The sequence below is a fragment of the Bos mutus genome, chromosome 24, assembly GCF_027580195.1.
Source record: "Bos mutus isolate GX-2022 chromosome 24, NWIPB_WYAK_1.1, whole genome shotgun sequence".
NCBI lineage: Eukaryota > Metazoa > Chordata > Mammalia > Artiodactyla > Bovidae > Bos > Bos mutus.
The window spans coordinates 8195436-8208468 of NC_091640.1; the positions used below are offsets into that span (position 1 = coordinate 8195436).

Below are 13033 nucleotides of genomic sequence, written 5' to 3' on the forward strand. Positions count from 1 at the left end.
AATAATCTTCGAAGAATGGCAATCTTGGTGCTGCAATGCAATTTAGAGGCAAATAATTTGAAACAAATGCACTTTTTCTATCTTCTAATTAAGATAAAGCTCTTAATCAGGAAAATATTACCAAATAGACAAAATTATTTCTATGCAAAGGCTACTTTAAGTTTCTTATGTGTAATACATTTTGTGTAAGAAACAGTCCTTAATTACAAGTCTGGTTATATGCTTTGTCAGTATCCAAGACCTTTGGCCACTTTTTGCTACTTCCTAAACCCATTGTGGGGTTGCAGGGTTGGGGGCGGGCAGAAACTGGAGAACAAGTTATAAACAACAGTACACAGAAAAGAGTGGATAAAATTCTAATTCATCCATTTTGATATTTCATTAAAGATAGCAATAGATATCTACCAATACAGACAATTGACAGTTTAAATGAATTTTCAGATATTTTGTGACTTTCAGTTTGAAATGAATGGAAGAGAAAATTCCTTTAAATCAGTTTAGAAAAGAGTATTATATAATAAAATATGCAAATATATTTCACATTTGTCATCATTGGTGCTAAGAATTCAACTCAAATGAGTGTTCCTACCTGTGGTTTGAGTCTGCACACAGGAATTCAAGCATCTGTTGTTTACAGCAAAGATATTTTTACTCAGAGAATATTAACAAAGTTCATACTTCTTGAAAAATAAATTAGTATGAGTTGCGAACATTTTATTTTATACTGCCATGTCATTTTTATACTTCTCAGTAGCCAAAAGGAACTGTCATAGATGATTTCCAAAATTTATGTTTTTTTTTCCTACTGCAAGGAAGCACTTATCTAAGCAATGGAAACTTCCAATTAATACTAAAGTATTTCTAATGAGGAAGTGAACAAATTTGGGGCACAAAAGTTCAAAAAGTGATTAAGTGAGCAAGTAAATGCTGCATTTAAATAAGAGACTACAAGTTCCCCGGAGATATCAAGCAACAACACACATCCATAAAGGATATCGCTACCCCAGTAGTGGTGCTAGGAGTGCCCAGGAACCCTGAGACGCTAGGTGTACAGTAGATGGTAACTCTTGTCATGTGACAATCCTCCCCCATCTAGAGATGATGGACTTATTTATTCATTTATTTTTATTTCATTTTCAACCTTTATTGATATACAATTGACATGAAACATTGTATCAATTTAAACAATGGTGTCAATTAAACACAATGAAACGTGTATAACATGATGATTTGATGCATGTATACATTGTGAAATGATTACTGCAGTAAGGTTAGCTAACATCCCAGTGAATTTCACTGTCACTAAAACAAGGTCAGTTCAGTTCAGTCGCTCAGTTGTGTCTCTTTGAGACCTCATGGACTGCAGCATGCCAGACGTATGTGGTATTATGGTTCAACCTTGGGAGAAGGCAAGGGCACCCCACTCCTGTACTGTTGCCCGGAAAATCCCATGGATGGGGGAGCCTGGTAGGCTGCAGTCCATGGGGTCGCTAAGAGTCAGACAGGACTGAGTGACTTCACTTTCACTTTCCACTTTCATGCATTGGAGAAGGAAATGGCAACCCACTCCAGTGTTCTTGCCTGGAGAATCCCATGGATGGAGAAGCCTGGTAGTCTGCAGTCCATGGGGTCACACAGAGTCAGACGCGACTGAAGCGACTTGGCAGCTAGTCCATTGTGTTCCAGTGGCTATGAAACAATTACTCTCAAGTTAGTGCCATCAAACAACCATTGATTTTACTCAGATTCTGTTGGTTAGGAATTCCAGAAGGGCACAGAGTGGGAATTGTCTCTGTTCCTTGATGTGTGACGCTCCTTCATAAGGTGTGAAGGCTGAAGAGTGGAATTTTATGACTCACTCACTCATGTGTCAGTGACTGGTTCAGTACTGATGCTCTAAGACGCAGGTGGAAGCCAGGCTGTTGGGGCATCTGTCTGTGTTTGCGTTGGTCTTGGGATCTCTCCAAAAAGATCGCTTCAAGGCCGCCAGATTTCTTACACAGTGGCTCAGGGCTCAAAGTTGTATTCCAAAAGAGAGTTAGGAGGAGCCTAAATCACCTTCCCTAACCTGGCATTAAGGCTGGCTGTCCTGTATTTATTAAATAATAATAAAAGACAAGAACAAACATATGAGATGTTTTTCAGTGTTTATAATGTGTGCTCTTTTCCAACCTACTTAAAAAGCAAAAGTAATGGCATGACATCCCTGACAATCTTCCTGAGATAAAAGTGAGAGGTGAGTTATTTTGAGACCAGGAAGCTGTAATTAGATCATGCACAGGGACAAGAATGTGTTTTTGTTGCTCCTTCCTATCATGAACTTGGGTGGGAGGATGGGAAGCTTCAAGTTCTGCTGGCAATTAAAAAAAGAAACATTTCAAGGAAAACAGAGGCTTAAGAAATTAGAGTAATATCAGATCCTTATTTTCTGTTACCAACAGAAAATAAAGGGAATTTATTCAAAGAAACTTGCCAGACAAATTTAACTCCCAACTTTGACTTTAATTCATTGCCTTTAAAATATACCATTGATTAATTTGTAACTTGCAAACTAGACTGGAGTTTCCCTTCATCTTTGGTGGTAAATTCCCATAGAACATGAGGGAGTTTGGCTAATATGAGTATCAAGAATTTGTGCCCAAATTTGGACATTCCTGTGTGTCATGTTTCAATATCTCAGACAGCCTCTGAGCCTGGTAGGCTGCAGTCCATGGGGTCGCTAAGAGTCGGGCACGACTGAGCGACTTCACTTTCATTTTTCACTTTCATGCATTGGAGAAGGAAATGGCAACCCACTCCAGTGTTCTTGCCTGGAGAATCCCAGGGACGGGGGAGCCTGGTGGGCTGCCATCTGTGGGGTTGCACAGAGTTGGACACGACTGAAGCGACTTAGCAGCAGCAGCAGCAACATATGCTATTTAGTAAGTAATCATTAATTACACGTTTCTTTCAAGACAGGGAAATGTAGATGTATATCCTGATCATTTTTAAGTTTATTGCTGTTGTTTAGTGGCTCAGCTGTGTCTGACTCTTTTGCTACCCCATGGATTGTAGCCAGCTAGGTTCCTCTGTCTGTGGGATTTCCCAGGCAAGAATCCTGGAGTGGGTTACCATTTTATTCTCCACTCTAAGTAAACATGCTATTATTATTTGGTTAATTTGTATCTCAAAATAAGCAGTAGTATCTGGAAAGGGCTACAAGAGCATGATAGCTTAAAAATTCAAGAGTTGGAAGAGCATTGCAATTAAAAAAAAAAAAGTTAAATGTAGATACATAGGCATTTACATAGTTTGAAAAGTGACAGCAAGTTCAATTATATGCCCTGATAGTAGAATAAAAGGTGAGATAAATAAAATTAATTTCTTTAATGAATTTATTAAGAACATATTTTATCCTCAAAGTGAAATCCTGCTACACAAATATTACAAGTAAAAAAACAGGGATGCTTAAGGAATTTTAATACAAATTATTGTGTGTAAGTTATTACATAAATGCAGTGTCTAAAAAATCCCTATATAGGTTGTATTTTTAATGTATCATATGGCCTTTGTCATACTAAATTAAATATCAGAAATGAGAATAATTTGGGTCATTTAGTTTTGCTAAAGGAATACCTGTGTATACAAACAGGTGGCTAAATATGCCTGTATATGTCAACTTACTTTAAATTATATTTGTTTAAGAGAGTTTTAGATTTATAAAGAATTCTTTTTTCTTAACTATCAATTTTCAATTAAATAACAAATATAGTAGTTTATAAGAAGTCCTATTGAAAATGATACCTCTATAGGAAAGGATACTGTTAGTCCATCTGACATTAAATTGTGGAAACACAGACCAAAAATAATGGCATTTTTCACCCACAAAGTGCTAAGTATACAGGAGACAAAATAATGTTGAAAGCATTTTCAACTGAACTACTTTAATTTTATGTAAGGATACAAAGTCTATTTATAATGATCAGAATATTAGGTAGTAATATTCCTTATGATGGAAACAGTGGAAAACTCAACGCTTAAAAGGAGAATTTTCAGGATAGCTTAACGTGAGCTGACGTAACCAGGTTGCTTAGTTCTACACAAGGGTAATCTGAGTGTTCATCTTCCCTGGTGGCTCAGATGGTGAAGAATCTGTCTGCAGTGTGCTAGACCTGGGTTTAATCTCTGGGTCGGGAAGATCCCCTGGAGGAGCACATGGCAACCCACCCCAGTATTCTTGCCTGGAGAATCCCATGGACGGAGGAGCCTGGCAGGTTACAGTGCGTAGTGTCCCAAAGAGTCGGACACGACTGATCGACTAAGCACACAACCTGAGGGTTCAGGCTGAACTCACATCCTGCATTTTTAACAGAGTTCCTCTCCTTCAGTGAGTTGAGATCCAAGAAGTCTCAGAAAGTACAACGTTTTTAATGTTGGACCACCTGGTGGTGAATAACTGCTCTCACTGTTATGCACCCATTTCTCCCTGTGTTTACATTCACCTCAATGACCCCCCCTTTTTTTTTTCAGTTTAATGGAGCACTTACAGATTTCCTGGAAAAAATTAAATTGACCAGATCGAAAACCTCTTTGGAGGTAGAAAGTGAAGTTGCTCAGTCATGTCCGACTCTTTGCAACCCCATGGACTGTAGTCTACCAGGCTCCTCCATCCATGGGATTCTCCAGGCAAGAGTACTAGACTGGGTTGCCATTTCCTTCTCCAGGGGATCTTCCCAACCCAAGGATGGAACCTGGGTCTCCCGCATTGTAGGCAGATGCTTTATGCTGCTGCTAAGTCACTTCAGTCGTGTCCGACTCTGTGCGACCCCATAGACGGCAGCCCGCCAGGCTCCCCCGTCCCTGGGATTCTCCAGGCAAGAACACTGGAGTGGGTTGCCATTTCCTTCTCCAATGCAGGAAAGTGAAAAGTGAAAGTGAAGTCGCTCAGTCGTGTCCGACTCTCAGCGACCCCATGGACTGCAGCCTCCCAGGCTCCTCCATCCATGGGATTTTCCAGGCAAGAGTACTGGAGTTGGGTGCCATTGCCTTCTCCGAGATGCTTTATAATTATTAAATAATTATAATGACTACAGAAATACCTTAAATTTTAGTGTGTTGTGAATTATTATTAGGTTTCTGAACAGAGCTTGGTTTGCTGAAAGTAGTCTGTATGTATATTCACCAGAGATACTGTCCTATGATTTTTTGTTGTGGTGGTGGTTGCAAAGTCTTCACCTGGTTTGGTATCAGGGTAATGATGGCTTCATAGAAGAAATTTGGAAGTGTTCCCTCCTTTTCAGTTTTTTTGAATACTTTGGGAAGGATAGGTGTCCTTTATGTATTTGGTAGAATTTCTTTGTGAAGCTGTCTGGTCCTGGGCTTTTGTTTGCTTGGGATTTTTTTATTACAAATTCAATCTCACTGCTAGTGATCGGTCTGTTCTGCTGTCTTATTTCTTCCTGATTCAGGAAGGTTGTATGTTTCTAGAGACTACATAAAATAAACTGTGTAGTATGAAAACTTGAGCTGAAATTCTGCATCCCCATTTGGAGCACAGAGGAGCTTCTGTGTCAGGGGAATAGCCTTAGGTAGCCCTTCATGATGATGATAATTGAAACTGAATTTTTCAAAATACCACAAATTGAGCTATCAATAAAATTTACCTAAATATGATGTTCCTTAAACCTACCTCTTTTTTTGCTTTCACATAATATGGAATTACTCTTAAATGTCTTTAATAAAAATAAATGGCCAGGCCAGAACAATGTGGGCTGCAGGCAGTGGTCTTATCACCATACAGGTCACCTGATTCACACAGTTCAGTTAGGTTCAGTCGTTCAGTCGTGTCCGACTCTTTTCGACCCCATGAATCGCAGCACGCCAGGCCTCCCTGTCCATCACCAACTCCCAGAGTTCACTCAAACTCACCTCCATCGAGTCAGTGATGCCATCCAGCCATCTCATCCTCTGTCGTCCTCTTTGCCTCCTGCCCCCAATCCCTCCCAGCATCAGAGTCTTTTCCAATAAGTCAGCTCTTTGCATGAGGTGGCCAAAGTACTAGAGTTTCAGCTTTAGCATCATTCCTTCCAAAGAACACCCAGGGCTGATCTCCTTCAGAATGGACTGGTTGGATCTCTTTGCAGTCCAAGGGACTTTCCAAGAGTCTTCTCCAACACCCCAGTTCAAAAGCATCAATTCTTCAGCACTCAGCTTTCTTGACAGTCCAACTCTCACATCTATACATGACCACTGGAAAAACCATCTCTTTCAGAATTTTCCACAGTTTACTGTGATTCACACAGTCAAAGGCTTTGGCATGGTCAGTAAAGCAGAAATAGATGTTCTGTGCGACCCCATAGACGGCAGCCCACCAGGCTCCGCCAGCCCTGGGATGCTCCAGGCAAGAACACTGGAGTGGGTCGCCATTGCCTTCTCCGTAAATGACCAGCAGGCTTCTAGAAAGGAAATAATGTATGAAGATCAAGTATTTGTATGAAGTATTTACAGATAACAGTTAGTGGGAAAATATCTCAAACTCATCATATTTATAGTATGCATATCTTATATAAAGAATATCTTATGGTTCCTTCTGACAACTTTCCTGAATCACGTGGATGAATTTGACATAGTATCATTTTCACTCTCTCTGTGGGAAGGCTCACGCCTCTTATCTCTTGACCAAAATTTCTTTAAAGGAAAGAAAGCAGTAGATTCCTTGATTATAGAGCTGACTTGACAAGCATCTGCCAAAGAAAGGCACATATTGTATGACTACATTTCACTCTCATAATTAGTAATTCCACAAGTGCTCTGTTGTCATGGGTGTTAAAGCATGGAAGGATAAAGAAATGGCTAAGAGGGAAAATAACCCAAAAGAAAGATTGGGAGTGCTGATAGACTGAAAGGACTTCTCAGTGTTCAACACTGACAATATTGTACCATCTTTTGAAAATTCAAACAATGTTCAGTCTTTTCAAATGCTTCCTTCATCATCCAATCATGTCTGTGTACACACACAAGCACACATGCATGCACACACATCTGGAATGACATTCACCTGATATTTATAAAATCATCCCTTGATGACAGAATTTGGGTTTTAATTTGTGTGATGTGTCTCAGCATTTTAGAATACTTTTATGATGTTAATAGTGCATAAAACTGTGGTATAAGAAACACATATTTCTCTAAAATCGTATGATTTTATTAATCTTAAAATTTTCATTTGAAAGAAGCTTGTTACCCATTATTGTGTGCTAATTTTCATGGTACTGTTCTCTAAAAGTTTTCATAAAAACTAACACAAAATTCATGGACAAGCACAGAACATACCAATCAGGATAAAGATACTAGTTTTAGAAATCTGTGGACCTTTCAATGTGCTTGAATTTCAGTGAAATAAACATGTTTTTATACCTTTGGTTAGTAGAAATCTTGCATAGATTAGTTTGACATTCTAGAATTTTATGAAAATGGAATAACGTGTACTTCAGTTTGCCTGACCTATTTCACTTACCAATATTTAGCATAGATTAGCAACATCTTTTTTAAAGCAGGTCTTTAGTGTTACTGAACTAGACTAATGGTAACCTTATATTCCCAACTGCATATTACTTTTGTGTGTGATGGATTTTTGCGGTGGGCAGAAAAATGTCATAAATGTTATTCTCTTGGACAGAACAAAGTATTGAAATAAAACAGTTTCATAGCCACCTTACAGGCTATAATTACATTAAGAAAAAAAGATCAACTCTATTAGGTGGTGAAATGGTATGGACCTAACAGAAACAGAAGATATTAAGAAGAGGTGGCAAGAATACACAGAACTGTACAAAAAAGATCTTCATGTCCCTGATAATCACGATGGTGTGATCACTCACCTAGAGCCAGACATCCTGGAATGTGAAGTCAAATGAGCTTTAGAAAGCATCACTATGAACAAAGCTAGTGGAGGTGATGGAATTCCAGTTGAGCTCTTTCAAATTTTGAAAGATGATGCTGTGAAAGTGCTCCACTCAATATGCCAGCAAATTTGGAAAACTCAGCAGTGGCCACAGGACTGGAAAAGGTCAGTTTTCATTCCAATCCCAAAGAAAGGCAGTGCCAAAGAATGCTCAAACTACCACACAATTGCACTCATCTCACACGCTAGTAAAGTAATTCTCAAAATTCTCCAAGCCAGGCTTCAGCAGTATGTGAACCATGAACTTCCAGATGTTCAAGCTGGTTTTAGAAAAGGCAGAGGAACCAGAGATCAAATCGCCAACATCTGCTGGATCATGGAAAAAGCAAGAGAGTTCCAGAAAAACATCTATTTCTGCCCTATTGACTACGCCAAAGACTTTGACTGTGTGCATCACAATAAACTGTGGAAAATTATGAAAGAGATGGGAATACCAGAATACCTGACCTGCCTCTTGAGAAACCTATATGCAGGTCAGGACTCAACAGTTAGAACTGGACATGGAACAACAGACAAGTTCCAAATAGGAAAAGGGGTACATCAAGGCTGTATACTGTCACCCTGCTTATTTAACTTATATGCACAGTACATCATGAGAAACGCTAGCCTGGAGGAAGCACAAACTGGAATCAAGATTGGTGGGAGAAATATCAATAACCTCAGACATGCAGATGACACCACCCTTATGGCAGAAAGTGAAGAGGAACTAAAAAGCCTCTTGAAAGTGAAAGAGGAGAGTGAAAAAGTTGGCTTAAAGCTCAACATTCAGAAGACGAAGTTCATGCTATCTGGTCCCATCACTTCATGGGAAATAGATGGGGAAACAGTAGAAACAGTGTCAGACTTTATTTTTTTGGGCTCCAAAATCACTGCAGATGATGACTGCAGTCATGAAATTAAAAGACGCTTACTCCTTGGAAGGAAAGTTATGACCAACCTAGATAGCATACTGAAAAGCAGAGACATTACTTTGCCAACAAAGGTCCGTCTAGTCAAGGCTATGGTTTTTCCTGTGGTCATGTATGGATGTGAGAGTTGGACTGTGAAGAAGGCTTAGCGCAGAAGAATTGATGTTTTTGAACTGCGGTGTTGGAGAAGACTCTTGAGAGTCCTTTGGACTGCAAGGAGATCCAACCAGTCCATCCTGAAGGAGATCAGTCCTGGGTGTTCATTGGAAGGACTTATGCTGAAGCTGAAACTCCAGTACTTTGGCCACCTCATGCGAAGAGTTGACTCATTGGAAAAGACCCTGATACTGGGAGGGATTGGGGGCAGGAGGAAACAGGGACGACAGAGGATGAGATGGCTGGATGGCATCACCTCCTTGATGGACATGAGTTTGAGTAAACTCGGGGAGTTGGTGATGGACAGGGAGGCCTGGCATGGTGCGATTCATGGGGTCACAAAGAGTCGCACAAGACTGAGTGACTGAACTGATTAGGTGGTGAAAGATTGGTTCTCCTTATAGCAGTGACCTTTTTCTTTTCTTCTTCTTCTTTTCCTTAAAGCTCTAAGGTATTTCAGAGAAAGGTATGTTACTGGAAGACCAACATATATAAATGTATCCGGGCTTACTTGACAATAAAACTCACAAATTTATAAAAAAATAATTAAAGGCTCTTCCTATAATCCATAATTTCTCTATAGTTATAATCCTAAATTGAGGCTTCCCGGGTGGCTCAGATAGTAAAGAATCTGCCTGCAATGCAGGAGACCCAGGTTTGATGTCTGGTTGGGAAGGTCCCCTGGAGAAGGCAATGGCTACCACTCCAGTATCAGTGTATCAGTTCTTGACTTTGCCCTGCTGCCTGGCATTTTCTCCTGCCTTGTCCCAGCAGCATCCCAAATGGGCCCTCTGCATCTGCATTCATCCTCCACGCTCTGTTCTCAGACAGACGGGTGTTTCTGAAATATGTTGTTAGGTCATGTTGCTGCTCAGCTCAAAACTCTGCCACAAGAGAGCTTCATTTTTCTCTGGATAAAAGTCAAATTTTGTCACTACCCTTGCTTTCACCTACGTCAGTTTTGGCAATAAGATAGCCAGATTTGACAGAATCATTTTATCCAAAGATGTATGGATCTTAAACAGGGTTGAAGAGCTAGTATCATTTCCGCCAAATGAGATTTATTACTTTGTACTTTTCAGGTGCATTGAAACAAAGCAGAAACATAATTTTACAACTTTCAGAGAATTCCCTTAGCTTGCCCATAGATGAACAGAAAAGTTCATTATGCAAATCAGTTCACTTTTTATTCATATTGAGTTTTTTCCCCATTTGCAGAATGTTGGAAGCTAGTTTTAAAGCCATGAATGGTGACCTGATTTTAAGAATGTTTCCCAAGAAAATGTTGCATTTTCAATGATTTATTAACAGAATACAAGAAAGAAATCAGTGCCTTTTAGAATTAACATGGCCTCTACTATGCTTTTCTCTTGTAAGGCATTTGGGGATTGGTAGCTGCATGTTCATTGGGTTAGCACAATTACTTGGAGGTAAAAATGAAGCACTGAAATGGAAAAATCAAAGTAAGATAGAAAACCTTAATAGAAAATGCCATGCTACTTTAAGGTTGTTTATTTCTTGTGTGTTATCAAGGTGTAAAGAAAAACACCAGTTTATGAGTGAAAAGCAAACACAATCTTCTTCCCTAATTTTCATTTATTTACCTCTCAGATGAGATCGGGTGCATTCAGAGTGGTATGTTGTCCAATTGCTCAGTAGTGTCTGACTCTTTGTGACCCATGGACTGTAATACACCAGGCTTCCCTGACCTTCAGCATCTCCTTGAGTTTGCTCAAATTCATGTCCATTGAATCAGTGATGCCATCCAACCATCTCATCCCCTTCTCCTCCTGCCTTCAATTTTTCCCAACACAAGGGTCTTTTCCAGTGAGGAAGATCTTTGTATCAGGAGGCCAAAGGATTGGAGCTTCAGCTTCAGCATTAGTCCTTCCAATGAATATTCAGGGTTGATTTCCTTCAGGGTGGTATGGCCATAGACTATTTACCTCTCAGCACACATGCTCTCACACACACACATGTGCTCACACTTACATGTAAGACCATGCAGACTGAAACTGGAAGGAACAGTTTTCTTCAAGAGGTTTAACTTCACATGCCAGTTGAAGGACTGATACATACAAGCACGCACACACACACACAGCTTAATTTTGTCTTTTTACTTTTGAATAACCCTCTTTTCAAAATTCCTCATTCTCGTAATTCGCATGTTTGAACTAGAACAGTAAAAAACAAATGCACATAAGAAACATTCAAATGGAAAAATTTACTGTGGTCTCTAATTCAACGAAGAGAGAGGTGACTTCTAAAGTTGGTAATTAGAGAAAGAGTGAAAGAGAACTGAGTTCCAGTTTAAGAGAAGTTGCAAATCGACAAAATAATTGAAGTTTGCATGGGCCATTTACTTTCTCTGGGTCTTTGTTTTCATACTGATACACCTTAAATTATGGGGGACAAATGGTCTCTAAAGTCCAGTTCAGCTAGGGTACCCTCATGTCCCTGGTTGTGCTGAAAAATGACCTAAAACCTCAGCCTGTAGTCTGCATGAAAAGTTCCCCAAATTCCCTGACTCCTCTTACTTCCTTGTGATCTTTCTGATCAGAGTAAGCATCTCAGTGATGCTGCCTGAAGATATCCATCCCTTATTTTGTTAAATATTTTTTTTATTGGTGTATACTTGCCTTATAATGTTGTGTTAGTTTCTGCTGTACACCAAAGTAAATCAACTGTATGTACACCTATATCCCCTCTCCTTGAGCCTCCTCCCCTCAATTCCGACCCTCTAGGTCATCACAGGGCATCCAACTGAGCTCCCTGTACTATGCAGATGGTTCCCATTAGCTATCAGTTTTGCACATGATAGGGTATATATGTCAACCCTAATCTCCCAATTCATCCCACATCCCACTTCCCATCCCATGTCTGTTCTCCACGACTATGTCTCTAATCCTGCCCTACAAATAGATTCATCTCTACCACTTTTTTTTAGATTCCACATACATGAGTTAATGTACGGTATTTGTTTTTCTCTTTCTGACTTACTTCACTTTGTAGAACAGATTCTAGTTTCATCCACATCTGTACTGATGACCCAGTTTCATTCTGAGTAGTATCCATTATATATATGTTATACATCTTCTTTATCCATGCGCCTGTCAGTGGACATTTAGGTTGCTTCCATGTCCTGGCTATTGTAAATATTGCTGCAGTGAGCATTGGGATACATGTATCTTTTTGCTTTCTGGTTTTTTCAGGACATATGCCCAGTAATGGGATTGCTGGGTCAAACAGTAGTTTTAGTTTTTCGAGGAACCTCCATACTCTTCTCCATAGTGGCTGTATCCGTTTAGATTCCCACCAACAGTATAAGAGGGTTCCTTTTCCCCACACCTTCTCCAGCATTTATTGTTTGTAGATTTTTTTGATGATGGTCATTCTGAGTGGTGTGAGATGATACCTCACGGTCATTTTGATTTGCATTTCTTTAACAATTAATGAACTCCAGTACTTAGGCCACCTCATGTGAAGAGTTGATTCATTGGAAAAGACTGATGCTGGGAGGGATTGGGGGCAGGAGGAGAAGGGGATGACAGAGGATGAGATGGCTGGATGGCATCACCAACTCGATGGACGTGAGTTTGAGTGAACTCCGGGAGTTGGTGATGGACAGGGAGGCCTGGCGTGCTGAGATTCATGGGGTCGCAAAGAGTTGGACACGACTGGGTGACTGAACTGAACTGAATGATTAATGATGTTGAGCATCTTTTCATGTGCCTCTTGGCCATCTGTATGTCTTCTTTGGAGAAATGTCTAGGTCTTCTGCCCATTTCTTTTTTCTTTTTTAAATTTATTTTTTAATTGGAGGAAATTGCAATGTTGTGTTGGTTTCTGCTGTGTCATTGTTTTATTGGCTTGTTTGTTTTGATATTGGGCTGTATGAGCTGTTTATATACTTTGGAGATTAATCCTTTGTCACTTGCTTCATTTGCAAATGTTTTCTCCTATTCTGAGGGTTGCTTTTCATCTTGTTTATGGTTTCCTTTGCTGAGCTGAAGCTTTTAAGTTTAAT

General features: G+C 39.7%; 1 protein-coding gene across 4 annotated transcripts in view; it reads right to left on the minus strand.

The window, feature by feature from the left end:
- Nucleotides 1–13033, minus strand: part of CCDC102B (coiled-coil domain containing 102B) — a 340996-nt gene that overhangs the window by 10244 nt on the left and 317719 nt on the right. The window contains exon 8 of one of the 4 annotated variants that reach the window (XM_070361701.1): nt 550–6434. The exons of 1 other annotated variant lie outside the window; for it this stretch is intronic. In XM_070361701.1, the coding sequence (XP_070217802.1) occupies nt 6300–6434 (135 nt within the window). In that variant the 3' untranslated portion in view covers nt 550–6299. Of the gene's footprint in view, nt 1–549; nt 6435–13033 lie in introns of those variants that run through there. 2 more of the 4 variants (XM_070361709.1, XM_070361704.1) reach the window with 2 other exon arrangements.